The following is a 21,605-nucleotide window of genomic DNA, read 5'->3' as shown; positions in this document are numbered from 1 at the left end:
TCTGCCCTGCCCCCCCTACCACACCCGCGGACCACTGGGCCTGTTCTGCCGGTCGGTCGCAGGTCTGCCTACCTTGCGGGCGCAGATGGCGGCTCTGCTCTGCCCCTACTCCAATTGGGGTCACGCCGGCGGGCCGCTGGGCCTGATATGGGCGCGGGCGGCGGCTCTGCTCTGCCCCTCTGGCTTGATGACAAAGTGAGAGAGACTCGGGTGTTTGTGACTCACTTTCTTTACTAGGAGACCAACTGTTTCTGTCGCCACTGGTATCGATGAAGTTCTGTCCTCCGCCGCTTTCTGATGACATCAGATCTCTGTCATGTTGGTATCCCATGCGAATGGCAGCATTTCGTTCCCTTTGCCGGGTGACCAAAGCAGCAGGTAAGTCCTGACCAGCCCTCACAAGCCCTGTCTCAGTCCTGTTGCCACTGCCTATGAAGGCTCGGTTGGTATTTACCTCCACAGTATTCAGCAGGACCTGGACCGAGAAGCAGTTTCCGCGGATTCTTTAGCCCTGGGCCAGAGCAGTTCCAGGAGCCGGAATTCGGCCGCTCCGTGCTCGGTGTATGTTCTGATAGGAGCAGGCTCCAAGAAGCAGTTTCCGCGGGTTAATTAGCACTGAGCCTGAGTAATTTGTCTGTAAGCCGCAGGCGAATGGCAGCCTGAAATTACCTGCTCTATGGCTGAATGAGCTGCGATCAGTCGAAAACAGGGATGGTGACGTCAGCTCTCCAAGATGGTGGCCGCTGGCTTCCTCTGTGGTCTGACTGGTGTGGAGAAGCGAATTGGACTGCTTCCTTCCCCCGTCTCAAACCCAGAATTCAGCACTTAGTACGGTGATTGCACAGCTGGCAGAAGCCCTCGGAAACTGCAGCGCTGTATCCCTGCGTCGCTATCTCCTCGTTTCCTAGCGTGCACCGCAGACTCTAGCCGCGGGGCGATTTGCTGAATAAGCAGCGTGACCCTCCGTGCGGACAAATCTCTCGCATTTGAGCCCCCGTAGCTGACCCTCGTGCGATGGAAATCCTTCCTCTAGGTTTTGGAGCACCCCAATTTTGCTGGATATTCCTAACAAGATAGCTTTTAGGCTTTCTAACTCATCATTCTCCCGCACAGTGATGCCAAGCATCATTTTAAATGGAGAAAAATTGAAAGCATTCCCTCTAAAAACTGGAACAAGACAAGAAGTTCCTCTTTCACCGATTCTATTTAATATCATCCTTGTAAATCTAGCCAGAGCACTTAGAAGAAAGAAATTAAAGGTATACAAATAGGTAAAGAAAAACTATCATTATTTGATGATGACATAATTCTATATCTAGAAGGTCCAAAAAATTTCACCAGAAAACTTCTAGAATAAATGAATTCAGTGAAGTAGCAGGATATAAAATTGACACCTATTATTCAAACGCATTCCTATACATCAGTGATGAAACCACTAAAAGAGAAAATAGGAAAACTACCCCATTCATATAGTTGAATAAAACTCTATTGTGTGAATATGTTGCATTAATCCATCGATGGACACTTAGCCTGGTTACATAGTTTGACTATTGTGAATTAAACTGCCATAAACACACCATATGCATGTATCACTATAGTATGATGACTTTAATTCTATAAGATAAATACTGAGATGTGATATATCTGGGTCATATGGTGCTTCTATTCCTAGTTGTCTGATTTGATAGTGGTTGTACTAATTTACAATCTCATCAGCAGTGTAAAAGTGTTCCTTTTTCTCCATATCCTCTCATTTTTATTATTTTTTGTATTCTGAAGACTGTCATTCTGACTGAGATGAGATGAAATCTCAGTGTAGTTTTGATTTGCATTTCATTAATTGCTAAAGATATTGAACATTTTGAAATATATATTGTTGGCCATTTATATTTCTTTTTTTGAGAATTGTCTGTTTAGTTTATTTGCCCATTTATTAATTGGGTAATTTGTTTCTTGATGTTAATTTGTTTTTAGTTTTTTACATGTTCTGCATATTAATCCTCTGTTAGAAGAGTAGCTAGCAAAGATTTTTCTCCCATTCCGTAGGTTCCTTCTTCACATTCTTAATTGTTTCCTTTGTTGTGCAGAAGCTTTTTAATTTGTTGCCATCCCATTTACGAATTCTTGGTATTATTTCATGAAATTTAGGAGTCCTATAGTCATTGCCTATAGCCTGTATGTTGGATACATACAGAGTTGGTATGCCACCTCTTCTGTACCACTTTTTTTTCTGTCATGCTATGCTTTTTTCCTAACATATATTAATAGAGAAGATATTCTCCCAGTTAACAAAAAGTGGCTGAGATTCAAAGCTCTGAAAACTGTTATAGATGAATTTCTATTATTACAATTGGGATTGCAGAAACCAAATCAGCAAAAGAAGATAAATGTAAAAATGCCTCTAGAAGGAAGATGAGTTAAAACCTCACAAAGTAAGCTGAGGATTTAGAAGACAGAGGGGAGAGATTCATCTTTGAAAACTAGGGATTCCTGGTTAAGACGTAGCATACAGAGCCACCAATCAGAGATGTAACAGTATAAATAATACATTTGAGAAAAGGAATCAAAAAGACACATGGAGTGTTTATTGCAGAAAATGCAGACTATCAGAAGAGGAAAGAACCAAAGAGGCTGGTCAAAGTCTCCTGTTCTATAAATGGGAGAATAAAGACTAAAAGGAGTAGTCCTGAGGTACACATCGAACTAATGACAATAGCAAGACTTGAAATGAAGTCCTTCTGCATTTGTTTTGATGCTTCTTGAATATTATATTTTTTTGGAAATGACTAAGAAATTTGAGCCGGGCGTGGTGGCACACACCTGTAATCCCAGCAACTCAGGAGGCAGAGGTAGGAGGATCAAGAGTTCAAAGCCAGTCTCAGCAATTTAGCGAGGCGCTGAGCAACTCCGGGAGACTCTGTCTCTAATAAAATACAAAATAGGGCTGGGGATGTGGCTCAGTGGTTGAGTGTCCCTGAGTTCAATCCCTGGTACCCGCCCCCCCCCCGCCCCCCGCAAAAAAAAGAAAGAAAGAAATCGGGAAGTGATTTAAAGACCTCATAAATTTTTTAAGTGACAAGGAAAAAATTTTACAACCATTCAAGCAGGAAAAGAGGCTATATTTAATTTCATAACTATTAATTTATTGATTTCATACTTATCACTGCATTATCTTTATATGAACATATCATTAGTTAGATGCAGCTCTCATAGTTTCAGATCTAAATCATCTTTAGACACTTACTAATCAAATTGCTTTTTCTCCAATGTCAGGCCAAAAGCATGAGCCAAACCATTAAAATGTAAATTTTTAAATATTCTCAATTGGAAATGTTGTTACAAATAATCAGTACAATTATAAAATAATATCAAATTGAATGTTGAAGAATATAATGCTTAAGAAAGAACATCTATAAAAGACTTGTTTATAAAATAACTAATGAGCATGATTGTTAGAATAAAAATTATAAAATATAAAAGTTAAAATTAAAAGAGGAGAAACAAAGTTGTTTTAGAACACTGAATGAAATTTATCTTTGTATTCTTGGCCACTGGTGCAGTGCCCAGGACATTGTTTCTTTTTGCCTTTTAAAAAAATAAAGTCATAGCAACATTGAGAAAAAGGAAATGGGAAAATATATCTATATGAAGAGCTGTAGTTGGCATTTTAATTAAAAGGTATAGATACATATGTATTAATGTTTATAACATGTTCTAAGATAAAGTTAGATATATTTTAAATTGGTTTACCATAAGAAACAAAAGGTATAACTAATCAGCATGATAGTTAGAATAAAACAAACATCTCTATACAAAAGAAAAAAAGGAAGGAAGGAAAGCAGGCAAGGAGAGAAAATTAAAGTGTCAAGAGAGAAGGCAAAGCAGAGAAAAATTGAGATGGCAAAACAGACAATCTGTTTGTTCTCATAATCACCACTAATCAATTGAGCAAACGTTAACTTAACACCAATTCTGTGCTACACATTATGCTATTCATTAAAGGTGAACAGTTTAATGACAGATCATACCTTTGGGATTCTGCCCTGGTTCACTATCAGATTTACCTTGGAAGTAAATGACTTCTACTAAAAGGTAAAATTCAATAACTTCATGTACAAAGATAACAGCAAACAAATGACATACTTTTAAGATTGGAAAAATTCTGTGGATGTATACATATGCACAAGATATGTGTGACAGTAAGGTGGAGTGGGAAATGGATTGTAGTAGTGGCAGAGCCTTTGGTCATGAGTTTGACTAGAAGGGTTATTAGGAAAATTAGCTTGCAATTATATTATGTGGAGAAGTAGAGGTAAATATTTGGAGAAAAGTCAAGTGAGAAATGGGAGAGATCAAAATGGATGTCTCTACAAATCTGAGTAGTAGATTTGTAGAGGAGAACACAGTGAACCAGTTCAAGTCCAAGGTGAAGTGAGATAAAGGCTGAGGTGTGGGCTTTCAGGGATGATCTGATAGTGAGAAATGGGTGATGGCTCCGTACACAAAGGGAAGGGCCAACTGTGAACATTTTGAGAAGTGGTCTGAAAAGAGTCACCTTTACAGATTTTGAGGATAACATTTAGTATGAATAGCATATTTGGGCAGGTAAAGATTATGTAATTGGTGGTTGATTTTTTTTTCATGATGCAATGTTCATATTCTCCTAAGGTTTTCTTTTCTATCTCACTGCAAATGTTTTGATTGTAAAAAACAAAATAAAACAAAACAAAAAACAGAATAGTGATTTCTACTTCCTAAATTATATAGCAGATTGCATGAACTTTTCCATTATTCTATCACTTTTTTTTTTTTTTTTTTGCAGTTATGGAGGAAGTTTTTGCAAACTTCCCTTTCTGTTTTCCTAAGAAAAGGGAGCAATTATTTTCGATTAAGGAAGCCACACATGAGTTTGACTAGAAGGGTTAGTCAAACTCACCCAGTGTTATGTCAGAACTAGCCCTACTCCATTGTTTCTAAATCCTCTTCTATTTTGGAATTCTGGTCTGGTTGCTTGTCTAACCTGTTCCATTGTTTCCTTTCCACTGACAATTTTTCCCTCTCATTCCTGCTGGCTTGATGTATTCAGACAGCCCAGCCCTTTGTCTTTGTTTTAGAAGCTGCTCAGAGGTGGTTTCCCAGGGAAACCTGATGAATGGCTTTTGTCTACTCACCTCACAGACTCATGCCCCCTGCAGCATAGGATTTAGAAGAGAGGGTAGAACAAGAAAGGTGACTTTTCCCCTTGTGAAGCTGTGTGGTAGGAAACTATTGCCTAGCCAGCAGCAATACCTAATTTGGTACAAATGGAAAACTTGTTGGAGGAGTAAAACTATGTGGGCATAAGCTTCAGTCTTTTTTTAAAAAATATTTATTATTTACTTGTAGTTGGACACAATACCTTTATTTTATTTATTTATTTTTATGTGGTGCTGAGGATTGAACCCAGGGCCTCACACGTGCTAGGCAAATGCTCTACCATTGAGCCCCAACCCCAACCTATAAGTTTCATTCTTCATGAAACTGCATCAAATGCTTAATGAAGTCATTTAGGTCCCCCCTAAAAGTGATTTTCAGACAAGTTTCCTACCAGGACTATTGCTGAGGACAGAACAGTCATGCCTAACAGATCCCCTGTTTCCCAGGTTAGACTGACTGAGTACAGTTCTTAGATCCCCATGTGGCTAGAATAGCTGATAAATGCTTGATGGCTCCATGTACAACAGGAAAGCCCAACATGAATATTTGAGATGATGGGTGGCAGCAAATAGTCAAGATCCTGATGGGTAGTTGAATAGCAACGTCTGAGTCTTATATTCTACTAGTACACAATGTCTATAACTTTTATGCCAGATTTGGATGAAGATAGGAAACCCTCTACCTGCATTTTTTTAGAGGACTTGGTGGCATCCTTCCAAGAAAAATTGGATTGGAACTAGAGAAGGCAGTGTCAAGGAACTGATGGTCTAACACACCTGAAGGTTAGCCCACTGGTATCTGTGAAATTTACAAATCTTCATAATAAATTACCTTTTACTTAAACTAATTTGAGTAGATTTCTTTCTTCCCAGTTTCTCCCTCCCTCCCTCTTTTCCTTTTCTTTGTCAAGCAAATTTCTAAGAAAATGCTGAACTTCTCTTTGCTTTTTAGCAAGAGAGAGGGCTTTCAGTATAGCTTTAGGCCCCTAAATGTCAATAAATGAGTATGATAGAGTACTCACAATTTGTGCTGACAGGAGGCGCCTGTTGGCCAGCTTTATTGCTTCAATGTTAAGGGTCTCATTTATTTCCTTGTTACAATCTGGACATACCACCTTCTGGTGTTCTGTTGTTTCTCCTTGTTTTAACTAAATAAAACACAAATTAAAAAGCAACAAAAAATACATGAATATGAATGCATTGTTTAGCATAAACCCCAAACAATCCTCCCACTAGTTTGGTTTAAAAAAATGATAGAAAATCTGGAAGATACAGAAAAATGTTCTTATGCTCATCATTTGCTCAAAAGTCCTCACCATTTGCTCAATAATGCTGGAGGTAAAATATTTGCCAGACTTAGGGGAAAGGGTAATATCATATATTTACTTTTACATGGCATTATTAAGTTTACAAAAGTTATAACATGAATGATCATACTTTAAGCCAGTAGTTCCATGTGGTCCCTGTTAGGTGCAGGACAGGCTGAGTAAGCTGTCTGCAGGGCATGCCAAACAAAGTTAGCTGCAGGATGACCTGGCCACTCAAACCCTCTGTCTGGTTCTTTATCAACTATTTGCCTCAAGCCCAAACGCCCAAGCCCCCCGCTCAAGGCTGAACACTCAACTCCTTGCTCAAGGCCAAACACTTAACCCGCCTTGTGCCAACAAGGCAGCTTGCAGACCCAGAGATCTCATTAGATTTGGGCTATAAAAACTCCCTCCTGCCGAGCCCCTCTCTCTCTCTTGCTCTCTCTCTTGCCCTCTCTCTTGCTCTCTCTCTCTCTTGCTCTTTGTCTTTCTTGCGTGCACTCTCTGTCTCTCTCTTGCTCTTGCTCTCACCCTCTTCATCTGTCCTCTTCTCTTTTCTCTCTCTCTCTCTCTCTCTCTCTCTCTCTCTCTCTCTCTCTCCTTCTTTCTTTTCTCTTTGTTGCACTGCAATAAAGATCTTTTGGTTGCTCCGAGTATTGTGGTCACTTTCCTTTCAGTCCCCTCGTGACAACAGCAGCACTTGGGAATTGTTACAAATGCACATTCTCAAACCACTGAGACTCAGCAAATCAGAACTGGGAGAGGCAGCCAGCGATTGCTACAAACTCATTCAATGATTCTGCTTCAGTTATAGTTTGACAACCATGAGGTGGGGGTTGGGGGTGGGGCAAAAAGACAGTCAGTGTAGGTAATAAATGATCAGGTAGGTTTGGGAAGATGGGGGCTGGTTATAAATAAAAAGAAATAAAATGCTAATATATTCAGGACACTTCCCTTCCTGGTCACCTGTTGCCAAGGTTACCTGCCTCCAAGGAACTGTTCCTACTACAAAGAGTTGTTAATGAATACCCTCTGGGCTGCTAGCTTCCTGCCAGTACCCCTGAGCAGTTTCTTTCCTGCCCTTGGATCACTATACCTTTTGGCCCACCTTTTAGATCAGGTAGGCAAGATAGGGGAGGAACAGGCATGAGAACAAAGGAAATCTAAGATCTATAAAAGAGTCAGGACACACCCACTTTGTACCAACTTACAACTTGGACCTCCTCCTCTGCCTCTGCTGAGGAATGCAATATGCTGTTCCCTCTTTTGAACTTACAATATATATTTTCTGAATATTCAAAGGGGTTTTGACTTATTTGTCCCACGGTGATCACTTAATTTCTCAAGATTCCCTCCTTTCTCTTATGGTAAACAAGGAATAACCAATAAAACTTCTCTGTTTATTACAAATATGTAAAATCATAAATTAGTATTTATGACATGATTTATACTTAACGACAATCATGTCTAGTTTGTGAGGATAGAAAGATATTACATGCTTACTGCATATGGATTTTGAAGTACAATCGCCTTCTCAACCATGTTCCAATCAGCATTAGCAAGATCTTTGTCAAATTTGAGTGCAGATGCTGTAGATTTGGTTAGCTCTTGAAAGTGTTGAAATGTATAATAAACTGATTTATATTTTGTTGATGTGACATCTCGAAGACCTTCAGTGAAAAGAGCTCATTTCATAAACAAGAACACTATCATTTTGAGGGATTATAGAGCTTACTTTTGTTCTTATTATCAATAAAGGGTTTTTAGACATTAAATAAAGATTCACTATAAATTGTTTAATAATAGGAATGCTAACAATTTTTTTTTAACATTCACACTCCTTCTTACAAAAAGTGAAGATACAATAACAACAATAAGAGCTAATGCTTATTGGGTGCTTGCTCTATGCTGGAAAATATGCTTCAGCTCTTTCCATGTATTAAGGTTTTTTTTTTTTTTTTTTTGGTTATCTTGACCATCTTTTCAGGTGAGTCCTTTTTTTCCCATTTGATGAGGAAACAGAAGAACAGAAGTATGATGATTCAATTTATGTGTTAACTTGCTTGGACCACAGGGTGCCTAGATATTTGGTTAAACAATGTTCTAGGTATGTCTGTAGGGATGCTTGTGGATGAGAATACATTTAAATTGGTAGATTCTCCAATGTGACTGAGACTCATTCAATCTGTTGGAGGCTTGAATGAAATAAAGACAGAACATAGGAGAATTATACTTTCTCCATCTGCCTGATGGTCTAGGAGCTGGGACATTGGTGTCCTCCTGCCTTTGAACTCAGGCTGAAACTTACCCCATTCACTCTTTTTGTTCCAAGGCATTCAGGCTGCAGATATGGCACTTAGCTTCCATAATTACATAAGCCAGTTAAACACATGTGAGGAATTATCTGCATTATTCTCTAAGATCCAATACTTCAAACGTTTTTCTGTTCTTAAACACACCCAGTCTCTAGCTTCCTCAGGAATTTAGCATCTGCTATGTTCTCTATTTTATTTAATACTATTTTTTCTTTATTTTGATGCACAGATGACTCTGATATTATTTGACTTGTTTATCGTTTCTTTTTACTTTAACATAGGATCTTTCAGTTCAGAAATCTTTTCTGTCTTCAGGTGGCAATACTCCCAGTCAGAGTAGTACCAATCATCTAGGAGGCTTGTAAAGTTATTGAATAATTAGACTTATACTATTGATTTAGATATAAAGTAAATCACTAATCCTTTTAAATAAACAATCTTATTGGCCTGAACCATCAATATAACTTTACATAGAAATTTAATTTCATCTTCAGCTAGAAATCTTTGATTCATCTTTACATGGACTTTTTATTGTTAGCATATTTCATTAGCATATTTAGAATATTTTTCTCTTCACTAAGAATCGTAAATAGGAGTGCTTACCTAGTTTAGTAACTGCCATTGGCAAAATAAATCTATTGATAATCAGATTAATTAAGCATACCAACACTCCATGAAATAGTACCTAGAATTCAAAAGAAATATACAAAATGAGTATTCAGGATAGTTCACTATAATATACTCTGCAGTTTCCAATGTAAATTAAGCTAGGTTGTATGATGCTAATAGATGCTCATGGCAGGTAAGAAATTTGTATGTCAATCATGATGAAACCACTCTGGAGATTCTCTGTCTTCCTGAGCATACTTCATTCATGTGTGAGAATGAAACCAAAATCAGAACTGTGAGTAAGTGTTCTTTCTAGCTTTCTCGTTTGCTCATTCTGAGGGAAGTCAGCTACTTAATTGTGAACTGAGCTATGGAGAGATCCCAGTGACAAGGAACTGTGGCAGGCTTCTGGCCAATGGCCAGCAAGAAACCAAGGCCCTTTATAGTTCAGCCGCCTGCTAGGATTGAATCTTACCAACAGCCAGCTTCTTGACTCACAAAAATCAAGATAATGTTTCTTCTTTGAAGCAGCTAAACATGGGGATCATTTGTCATATATCCATGGATAATAATACAAATGTTTCATTATTTTTATTCCTATTTCATGCTTCTGATGCTATGTTAGTTATTATTTCAAGTTTATTTTTTTCTCTCTCAGGGCTTTGTTCACTCTTTCATGTTAAGTGATGCTCTACTACTGAGCTACACCCTCAGCACTATTTTTTTTTAATGTTTCTGATGGTTTTTTTGATGTAGAAATAAAATTTAGTTTTCTATACTGCAATGCATCTCACGATCTTGCTAAATTCACTTTTTAATTCTAGTAGTTCTTTAATACAAACTAATCTCTGTGCCTTTCCCCCCATTGTGGTGAGTAGTACATTGAGGACAATGTTCCATAGAAGTGTAGAAAGCAGATGTATTTGCTGTTTTCCCCAAACTTAGGGGAAAGCATACAGTATGTGATCATTAAGTGTCATATAAGCTTTAAGATGTTTAAAAGATATACTGTATCAGGTTAAGATGGTTTTCTTCAAATTCTATTTTACAGAAAGTTTTTTCTTCTCTCTTTTTTAAAATTTATTAAGAATGTGTTAAATTTTGTCAAATGTTTAGTCTTGGATTGTGAAGACAATTACAGGGGTTTTCTCTTTTATTGCAGTAGTATATTGAATGATTTTGATTGATTTTGAATACTGATATTACATATTTAGATAAAACCTACTTAGCCATAAAGTATTATTCTTCATGTATACATTTAGATTTTTTTTTGATAAATATTTGGGGATTTTAAAAAAATTATATTTTGTGAGTAGATTAGTTTTCCTTGTAAAATCTTTATGATGTTTGGTATCAGAGTGGGTTAGCCATGTAAAACGAGTAAGGAAGTGTTTCATCCTTTTCTATTTTATGGAACAACTTGGGTAGAAATACTTATTCCTTATTTGTTTGGTAAAATTTGCCAACCAACTTATCTGTCTTTCAGTTTTCTCTGTGAGAACATTTTAATTTAAATAATTTCTTTAACAAACATAGGGCTATTCAGATTTTCTATTTTTATGTGTTTGTCAGTTTGGGTAAGTCTCATTGTGAGTGTGTGTGGGGTGTGTGTGTGTGCATGCGCACACGTGAATGCATGGGTGATTAGGAGTTTAACCATGTGAAATATTGAATTTCTTGCCATAAAGTCATATAAAATTTTCACTTATTATTCTTTTAATAATTGTGAAATTTGTAGTCATATTCCCTTTTTTATTATTAAGAATAGTAATTTTCATGTTTTCTCTATCTCCCCATCTCTCTCTCTCATTGTTTTTAAAGTTTAACATTTTTATTTTGAGATAATTGTAGATTCATGTACAGTTTCAAGAAATAATACAGAGAATGCTAAATGTAATGGTTCATGCCTGTAATCCCAGCAACTTTGGAGACTGAGACTGGGAGGATCTCCAGTTCAAGGCCAGCCTCCGAAACTTAGTGAAAACCTGTCTCAAAATAAAAAATAAAAAGAGCTGGGAATGTAGATCAGTGGCAGAATACCCCTGGGTTTCATCCCTAGTACTGGGGAGGAGGATAAGAAAAAGAAAATCAACAAAATAACACACAGAGTTCCTGTGTGCCATTTACCCAGTCTGAAGCTACAGTAATAAGATAAGCAGTACAATAACATAAGTGCAGTCAGGATACAGAACAGTTCCATTATCTTAAGGATTTTCCTCCTGCTACCTTTTCATAGTCACCTCCACTTTCCTCCTGCTCTCACCTCTCTAACCACCAGCAACTGCTTATATTTTCTTTATTTCTATAATTTTGACATTAATGAATATTATATAATTGGAATCAGCTAATATTGTCCTTTTTGAGATGAGCTTTTTTACTCAGCATAATTCTCTGGAGATTCAAAAGGTATCAATAATTTGTATGAATAATTTGGTCCTTTTCATTGCTAAGTAGCATTCCATGGTACAGATACACAACAGTATACTGGGACATTTACCAGCTGAAGGATCTCTGAATTGTTTTCAGTTTTTTTTATTATTATAAATAAAACTTCTATAATCATCATTGCTCATATTTGGTATACGTTTACTATCTCTTAATGTCCTAAGAATTTTACATATAATTTTATTTCTCATAGAAACCCTTTGAGATAATGGTGTGCTAGATTTTATTCTTACCAGCTCATGAGAGCTAATCATTGAATATTCAGGAAGCTTATGGGCAGATTTGTATTCTGTTGATGGGAATGAATACAAAATGGAAATTTAGTGAATACTAAAAATTATGACCTCTGCCCCCACACGAACATAATTGTTGAACACTTACCAGCAAATTATTAGCTGCTTTAGAATGAGAAAACAGGCCTTTCGGGTGAGAAAAAAGTAACTTTTTGATAGCCACACAGAAAATCCCAGCTAAGCTAAAAAATTTAGAACCCAGATGCATGTGCAGGGTTCACTATCACACTGGTCAAGTTGATTCTGATTATTCAGGCAGGTGAAAATAGATTGAAAAGAGGAGGGAGATCATCTAAAATTAGATCATTTGGTTTCAAAAACAGTTAAAAGAGTTAGTATTTTTAAATATTTGAGCTATTATTTAATTAGCCGTGTAAAGATTACATTTGCATGCTTCCCTTTACACTTGGGATTTATATAAAACTTATGCATGCACAATGAAAATGGCAGATATATTAAAATTTCCCACAGAACTCTTTGCAATTATCTTGCCTTGAAATGCTGTGGAGGAAGAGCTGTTGGACAATCTGCGGATACTACCTTAGAGATACTATGCCTAATAATTAAAATGCTTCCCCGCCCCCAGCATTACTACAAGTGACCTTATAAAGTTATAGAAAGCAATAGAGCTTTAAGTAATTAATTTTAAGTAAGTTCAGGCTTTAAGTAACTTTAAGTAAATTTCTGCCTCTTCTGAGTGAATATTAAGGAGTAAAGAAAATTTAAAACATTGGATATTTTATACCAAGCACTATTTTAAATGATTTATAAGTTTTAATTCCTTGAATCTTCATAATGCACCCATTTTAAGGCTTCTAAAGGAACTGAGGAATACTTATAAACTGGTATGAAGAAGAGAACAGGAAGCCTGCCAGTTTCTCTCCAATCTTGCCATGATAGCTACAGCCCAAGTAGGGTTGAGTTATTTTACTCCAAAACCATAGTTTGAAAACATGGCAACACTTTTTTATAAAATATTCAAATAAGAAACTGAAACTTTCTTTACTTGAGATTTTTCCCTTTCTGTTCCAACAGAAAAGTTCGAGTAGGCAACCAGAAGGGCCATGCTTATGTTTGGTGTCCCTTTCATTTCACTCCAGACCATTATGAATGCCCAGCGCCAGCTGAATCCATGACCAAGTCGAGACAAAATGGGACTCATTATTATAAAAACCAGAAGTCTGAAAGATAAAACAGTTTTGAAAAAGTTATTCTTGTCATAGAAATTTCTTACCATTTCACTCTATTTTATTCCATTCTATTCCCCATGGAGAGGCTAACTCTGAAACAACTGAGCCATCTTTCACACACGGTTGGCATGCAATCCAAGGAGGGCAAAGGTATCCCATAGAGAGATATGCCAGAGAAGGACATTATTCTCTTTTGTTTTTTTCTACTGAAAAAGTGGTAGGGTTATTTCACATCACTCTTGAGTGGTGTTTTCTCAGGTGGAAATAAAAATTGGAGATTTTTTTAGCTATATTCTATATCCCAATAAGAAATAAAACAAATTCAATAAATAAGCAATGAGAAGAAAATGTCCTTCCTTTCTTTTTATTCCTAGATTTTAGCACTGCTAAATCTGTCCAAGATTTAATAAGTCAATAATTTTCTATTTATTTTCTATTTATAATAATTTTTTATTATTTACAATAATTTTCTATTTATTTTATTAGTCAATAATTTTCTATTTCTTCTTTCAGTTTCATGGCATTCCTACCTTTGACACTAATTTTGTCTGATAAAAAAAAATGGGGGCCAATTTCCACTTACTTAGCTCTAGCTGAGTTGATGTCAGCAACCCAACTAACATTGCTAGATGAAAGTGGAATGTAAGCAATTTGAGGGAGGAGCTGAGATTCCAATTACAGTAGGTTTTGCTACTCTGCATCAACTGCATGGGCAGACTGGTCTGCCCTTTAAAATTGCAAAAAAAGGGACTACAAAAATTACTGATAAAAGTCATTTACAAGAGTGTTTCCTTACAATTTTTTAAAAAGGTGCCGCAGTCCGGCTGCAGCANTGAACTTTAGAATCAGTCTTTTTTTCTTTTTTTTTTTTTTTTTTTTTTTTTTTTACCATGAGTGAACCCAGGGCTGCTTAACCACTGAGCCACATCAATAACTCTTTATTATTATTATTATTATTATTATTATTTTAATTTTTAAGGCAGGGTCTCATTACACTGCCTAGGGCCTTGCAAAGTTGCTGATGCTGGCTTTGAACTTGCAATCCTGCTGCCTCAGCCTTCTGAGTCACTAGAATTACAAGCCTACACCACTATGCCTGGCTTATGGGGAGAGTGTAAAAATTATGAGTCCTATGATTGTACTCTCATGGATTTTGATTCTGGTACATCTAAACATCTATTATTTTTTATTGTCCAGTGTTGAATAGCCAATAGTCTGGAGGGATGATAATGGACTGGGCATTCTGGGGAAATCAACTTAATAGGAATAAAAGATTGTATAATCTGGGAAGAGTGGAAACATTTAAATAGAATACTAAAACACCAGTCTGATGTATGTAGTGACAGAACTGAGTCTAAACAGGGGAGCATGCTAGGCACATTTGAGGAATAGCAAGGGTCTTGAAATTGGGATTGTATGGTGTTTATTTATATATCCACGGAAGTAGGTGACCTAAGTAGAGTGGGAGACATACTCATTAAAGGAGAGAAGGTTCAGGAAATAAAAGCCAGAGTGTAAGTATCAACTCAATGGATACTGACATCACTAAGAGTAATGATGGGGAAATGTTGGAGACAGTTAAAGAGAGACAGGAGCCAAAATTGCTGCAAAATGGAGTGTATCTTAGGATTCTAGAGATAACCACAGTCTAGATTGTAGCAAATGGTGTAACCTGAAAGCATGAATTTTAAAACCGGGCTCTTCTGGAGTAAGATAAAGAATGATCTAGAAATGTCTTTGAGGTGCAGAGAGATTACCTACCTCAACTGCAGACTCAATAATACCAGTGTGCAGGTGAGAAACACACAACAACTTAAGGGAAAGATGATGGTGATGATGATGGATGATGATGATGATGATAATTATTATTATTATTATTATTCAGGGGGGATCCAGCCTTCAGTTATAACAAGAAGGTGAAGAGAGCTTTCTGAATTACTTCCTATAGATATAAATACTTTCATATACTTTTAAATTCCCCTCACAACCGTGGTCCAGTTAATTCTCCCTCACTACAGGTACAACTGACTTTTGTTGCAGCTGACATGATTTTATTGCTGTTCTCCTTGATGAAGAACTTATTCCTTGAGCTTCTGGCTTCTGAATTTATCATCTATAATATTCTCTCAAACTCAAAAAATCATCGTTTACTTTCAGGGCCTCTGTTTACACATATGTATCCATTGTGTGTTTAGGTTGGATTACCAAACCTGTGTATTAAAGCATCTCAGACAACAGCTCCCACTTATCCCATGGCTGGGTGCATTGGAGCAAGACATGAACTTTTTCACCCATAATCTGGCTCACATTTAGTGTGTCCACACCTTCTTTCCTGAGACTATCATTCCCTCTTTAAATCACCTGCCTTAATCTTTTAATTTACCTTGTATGGCATCTCTTCATTGTTTCTAAAACAATAGTCTTCAAATGTTTTTACATAAATTTCATTTCTTTAAAAAATACTGCATTGAAATATTTATCTCAATTATTGTATTTTTCCCTTTGAAATTTCATGCCTGAGATGAGTCTCTCAACTTGTTTAATCCTGGCCTGGTCTAAGTGGGTTCAGGATTTAGATTGGAAAGTATTGGGTAGATGGTCAGAGATTTCAGGACTTAATAGGGAAATAGAACCAACACAAACTCAAAGTGGGGTTACAACTTTTGCCTAAAATTAAAACATTTGAAGACACAGGTTTTCAGTGGAATAGTTTCCATGTCAATGTCTTACTTAGACTATGTAAATATAGTTAGTATTTTAATCTAATAGCTTCTAATGAAACAAAATGAAAATATGCAACACTCACTCGAGAAGAAGCGTTTCGACTCCTGGTTTAAAACTCGTAGAATTTAAAAAAAGTCCCATAATGGCCAGAGTGAATGTTCCAGACATTTCAACCAACTCACCTTTTGTTAAAAAGGGGAAAAAATACTATTGACAGTAGCACAAATTTTTACCAGAGGTGAAAAAATATGTATGTTAGCATATATATAGTAGGCAAGTGCGCCCTACCCCTGAGCTACATCCCAGCCCTTTCTAATTTTATCTTATTTGGAAATAGGCTTTCATTTAAGTTGCCCACATTAGCCTTGAACTTGGGCTTCCAAGTAGCTGGAATTTCAGGTGTGTGCCACCAGGCGTGGCTGCTTGCTGAGTCTCTATGCTGGAGACCAGTGAAATGTGAAAAAGATGAAAAGTAGGAAAGATGAAAAAGTGAGGAACTAGAGGTAGCTGTCAGAGCACATAGAATTGTGAACTATGTGACATTACTTCCCCTGTGAACTTCTCTTTTCCCCATCGTCAGTAAATTTGTCTAAAACCAGAAACTACTGTATATTCAGAAGGAGGAAGAGGAGATCATGAAGAGGAAAAACCCAGGATCAGGCATCATAAGACCACTGGATTTCCATAGAATTTCTATAGAATTGAAACTTCAAGATAATTGGATCAAAATCTTTAAGAGGAGTGGAGTACCCAGTGAGCTCCCTCGGCATGTACCCAAATGTATATGTACACAAAGTCACACATTCAAAAAACAGACGGGATTATACAGTAAAATCTGTTAAAGCTCGTATTTCCACTGAATGTTTAACAGACATTGTTCCAATTAACAAATTTGTTGTTAATCCTAAGGAGTATTGTGGATGTGTTATTTTTATCATATGTTAAATTACCATCCTGACGCATCTTTGCATCTGCCTGGGTCCTTTTCTGTTTCTCTGACTAACTTTGTATATGTGTTACTACAGCTGTATTTCATTTGCTGTAGACATATTAAATATTCGGATAGCTACCTGGTAGGGCAGGTTGTCCACTTCAAAAATAAATCGTGTTGTGTATTCACACACAATAATTTTCCTAAATGAACTTTGGACTTGTTTTTATAAAATTTCAAAGTCAAGAAATTTTGTTATTGTTTGATTTGGATTGTGATAGATTTTAATTTAATAGTCTTTCCTCCTAGAGATGTAAAATTATAAACTTTATAATTTTAATTTTTGTCCTGGCTAGTAACACTGTTAAAGGCAGAAGCAAACACTTTATTTGGCTACTTTTTTTTTTTTTTGGTACCAGGGATTGAACTCAGGGGTACTTAACTGCTGAGCCACATCTCCAGAGGCACATCTCCAGCCCTTTTTATTTTTTATTTTGAGACAGGGTCTAATTAAGTTGCTTTGAGCCTCACTGAATTGTTGAGGCTGATCTTGAATTTGTGATTCTCTTGCCTCAGCCTCCCAAGTCACTGGGATTACAGGTCTGTGCCTGCACACAAGAAAAATTCCTATACAAATATATACAGAGACACATTCAATCAATGGTTGGTTGATGTGGAATCTGGAGATATGGAGAGCTTACTTTATATGTAAAGGATACGCATTGTGTCTTTGGAAGTAAAACTCTTTGTATATCTTTAAAACCAAGCATATAAGTTGTTATACAAATCTTTGTATAACCAAAATTACTATTTGTCCAGCTGATCACACAATTCTTTCTCCAGGAAAGGCATTCAATTAAGTACTTACTGCAGCTGTGATTTTGTCACATTTATCTTTCTTTTATAACAGTATTTGTTTTACATTCTTGGAGGGTTGTTTTCTGTGTATAAATATTCACATATATCTTTTTTGATAGATTATTTTAACCAAAAATATTCCTTATATAGATAAGTTGAATTATTTTATAAACTTTTTGGCCTGGTAGTTGTTTTCCTAGTATTCTTATTTTGACTCCTTCTATATTATTTAATATTAGGCATTGACACTTCACTTACAAACATAAAAGATGAGGTACAGAATTGCAAGAATGAGACTTATATGATGGACATCATCACCAAAAACTGTTGACATACACAATTGAATCAGTTTTGAATTTAGAATTCCAAACAAGAAACTTTCCAGAAAATATGACCAAATTCCATGCATGACATGAAAGCCTAAAAGAAAAGGGAGAAAATAGAAACTAGTTAATAGAACTTACTTGTCCTTAATTTTAAATGATACCCTGGGTCAACTCTTCTTTTTGGCATTATCTTTAAAATTAGCTCATTGTTGTGATGAACATCAGAGTGTGGATATCCTTTCAACACACTGATTTTAATTCCTTTAGATATCTATCCTGAAGTGAGATTATTGGTTTATATGGGATTCTATCTAGCTTTTTGAGGAACATCTACACTGATTTACCTAATGGCTATGTTGATTCACATTCCCACCAACAACGCACAAGAATTCCCTCTTCTTCACATATTCATCAACACTTATTTTATGTTTTTGACAAAAATTATTATAACAGATATAGCTCATTTGTGACTTTAGTTTACATTCCCCTAGTAATTAATGATGATAAGTGATATTGAACATTTTTTTGAGAAATGTCTGTTCAGATTCTTTGCCCATTTTTTAATTGAGGTATTTGTTTCCAAGATACGGAATCAATCACGTGTCTATCAACAGACAAATGGATAAAGAAATATGGCGCGAGCGCGCACACACACACACACACACCTGTTAAGAGGAAGAAGAAGGAAATTGTGTCACGTAAGGCAGGCACAGAAAGATAATACCACACAATCTCACTTATATGTGGAATTTAACAAAATTTGAGCTCATAAAAATAGAAAGAAGGGCTGTGGCTCAGTGGTAGTGCGCTTGCCTGTGTGAGGCACTGGGTTCGATTCTCAGCACCACATATAAATAAATAAAGGTCTATCAACAACTAAAAAAGCATTTTAAAAAAAGTAGAAAGGAGAATGATGATTACTAGAGACTAGAGGGGAGGAGGGATACGGAGGAGGAAGTTATTGATCAAAGGGTACAAAGTTTTACGTGGACAGAAAGAATCAATTTTGAGATCTACTGCATAGCAGAGACTACAGTAAATAATCATTCATGTTTCAAAATAATTAATTTTAAAATGTCTCAACAAAAAAATTATAGGTAGCAATACGGTGGATATGTTCATTAATTTAATTTCATTCCACTTTGTGTACTATATGAAAATGAGATGGGGCAAAGGACAGGAGGTCAGCTTAGGTAGCAAAAGATCTGGTTGCAAAGATGGGGGTTAGCTGGCTAATTATCAAGGAAATGAGTTGTTAACTCCACTAGGAATCACTCTTCCCTAACCCCTTGAGCTGCTCTTTTCCTGCCCTTCGGCAAGGTAGGCAGGTGTGAAAGGCAATCTGGGATCTATAAAAAAGGCAAGACACACCCACCCCTGAGTATACCCAGCTCTGGGTCCCCTTCTCTCTATCTCTATCTCTATCTCTATCTTTCTCTCTCTCTTAAATAAAACTTGCTTTAATCTTCAACACCAGGGGAATGAGGACCCAATCCTGATTTCCAAGACCAGTATCCTTGTACCCCACAAGTACATAAAAGAATGGCCTGTTAAACGTTTAAAGTAATATTGATTTAAAAATAGCTCATTTCCTGTGGAACACATACACGGTGTTTTCTTTTTTTGATGTGGCAGTGGTGCATGAACCCAGGGTTTCTCTACCATTAAGCTAACGTCCTAGCCCTTTTTATTTTCTTCTCCCTCCTCCTCCTCCTCCTCCTCCTCCTCTTCTTCTTCTTCTTCTTTTTTAAATTTTGAGACAGGATCTCACTAAGCTACTGAGGCCTGCCTTGAACTTGTGATCCTCCTGTCTCAGCAGACTGAGTCACTGGGATTACAAGTACCAGCAAACACACTGGAGGAAATAGTTTCTTTTTATTTGCTAAAAGTCACACTTCAGTTTGTAAAATTTGGTTTTAGGAGTTTGGGAGCTTCTTTTGTTCAGGCAGCACTAAGGAGTAAGTACATTTGCATCCAGTGCCTAGAGTCAAATGGTGTCATAAATCTTGGAGGTACAGAAATGAGCAAGAACTAGGAAATCCCAAACTCATGAAATTCATATTCTAGATCTAATGTAAGATGTATAGAGAACAGCAAAAGAAATGCCTCTGGGTGGCCACTGGGTGAATCTCCTGCATTGTGGCTGCCTGTGGAACTGACTGCTTCTTTATTGTTGGGCATTTCATTTGCTTTAAAGTTACCCCTGATAAACAATGCTTCAGTGTGTATTTCCACGCGCCAATTTTTTACGCTTCTTTGCTTATTTCCTTAGTTACTAAAAGTGAAATCACTGAACTGAAAGATGGTCACTCCTTTGTTATTCTTCACAGTTGTAGGTTTTGCTAAATTGCTTTCCACAAGAAGACCCATGTCTTGCCAAGGAAAACAGCCTGAGCCACAGCACCGGGCACAGCCTCGGGCAAGGAAGCCCTCTCACCTTTACTGGGGCAGTGGGGGCTGGGGTGGGGAGAACAAGGGAGCAAAATTCAAATCCCAGCTGAGAGTAGGTCTTGGGGTCAGAAGCCTGAGGTGTGGTGGCACCCCCTCCTCCACAGAAAATCTTAATTAAGCTTCTCCAGAAATCTTCACCATAATTAGTTTTAGGATTATCAGTAAAAGAGTCTCTACAAGAGTTCTGTGCAGTCAAACTTCCTATTTTCCTGTTGCTCTATTTTACTTGGCCACTGGCCTGAAAGAGATCAGCACTCCAGGTGCTGAACGCCCCCTTGCTAGTTTTTCCACAAACATTTATCCAGTATAGTAGTTTGTAGAAGTGTGTTTGCAAATGCAAAACGTGATTAAAAAAAAAAAAAAACAGCGCAGATCCTTTAACAAGGCCTCTGGCCTTGAGCTGGGGCTTCACAGAGATGAATACATTTCTAAGATAAGAGAAGTTACCAGTTGGGCTCCACTGTAACGAAGCCAGAATTAGACAGGAAGTCAGTATAGATAGGAAAATTGAGTCAGGTCAGATCAAGGAGGCCAATTATGAGTGAGTCTGGGAAGTTGGAGACTGTCCACCCAGGGATTGAAATGTTAATTCCCTCAGAGCCCTTCCTCCACCCTTATCAAGAACCTGCCCCTGCTTCAACCTGTTGCCAAGATAACCTGTCCCAGGATTGCCCCTCCCTACAGAGAGCTATAAGGTTGTTAATGTGTCCTTGGCTTCTCTATCCTGCCCTTCCCCCTTCAGCCCACCTGTTTCCCACCTTTTGGCCATCCCACCAAGCATTCCTGGGCCTAGTCCCATACGCAGGAAGGAGAAAGATCAGGGGGAAAAGGCAGGAGAACAAAGAAAGCCTAGGAGATATAAAAAGGGCAGAACACCTCACTTCTTGGTATACCAGGACACCAGCTAAGGCTGAAAGGTGAGTGACTCACCCAAGAGATTGTATTGGGGGGGGGCTGCCCG

General features: G+C 37.2%; 1 protein-coding gene across 1 annotated transcript in view; it reads right to left on the bottom strand.

The window, feature by feature from the left end:
* Positions 1 to 21,605, bottom strand: part of Slc9c1 (solute carrier family 9 member C1) — a 72,829-nt gene that overhangs the window by 39,174 nt on the left and 12,050 nt on the right. The window contains exons 6-12 of the mRNA XM_048803847.1: positions 18,126 to 18,287; positions 16,161 to 16,260; positions 15,738 to 15,762; positions 13,171 to 13,377; positions 9,421 to 9,502; positions 8,006 to 8,172; positions 6,218 to 6,343 (exon numbers count right to left, since the gene is read on the bottom strand). Of these exons, the coding sequence (XP_048659804.1) occupies positions 6,218 to 6,343; positions 8,006 to 8,172; positions 9,421 to 9,502; positions 13,171 to 13,377; positions 15,738 to 15,762; positions 16,161 to 16,260; positions 18,126 to 18,287 (869 nt within the window). The remainder of the gene's footprint in view (positions 1 to 6,217; positions 6,344 to 8,005; positions 8,173 to 9,420; positions 9,503 to 13,170; positions 13,378 to 15,737; positions 15,763 to 16,160; positions 16,261 to 18,125; positions 18,288 to 21,605) is intronic.

Source organism: Marmota marmota, unplaced genomic scaffold (assembly GCF_001458135.2).
Source record: "Marmota marmota marmota unplaced genomic scaffold, marMar, whole genome shotgun sequence".
Lineage (NCBI taxonomy): Eukaryota > Metazoa > Chordata > Mammalia > Rodentia > Sciuridae > Marmota > Marmota marmota.
The sequence above is the reverse complement of the archived record's forward strand: the minus strand, read 5'-3'. Positions and strand labels throughout refer to the sequence as shown.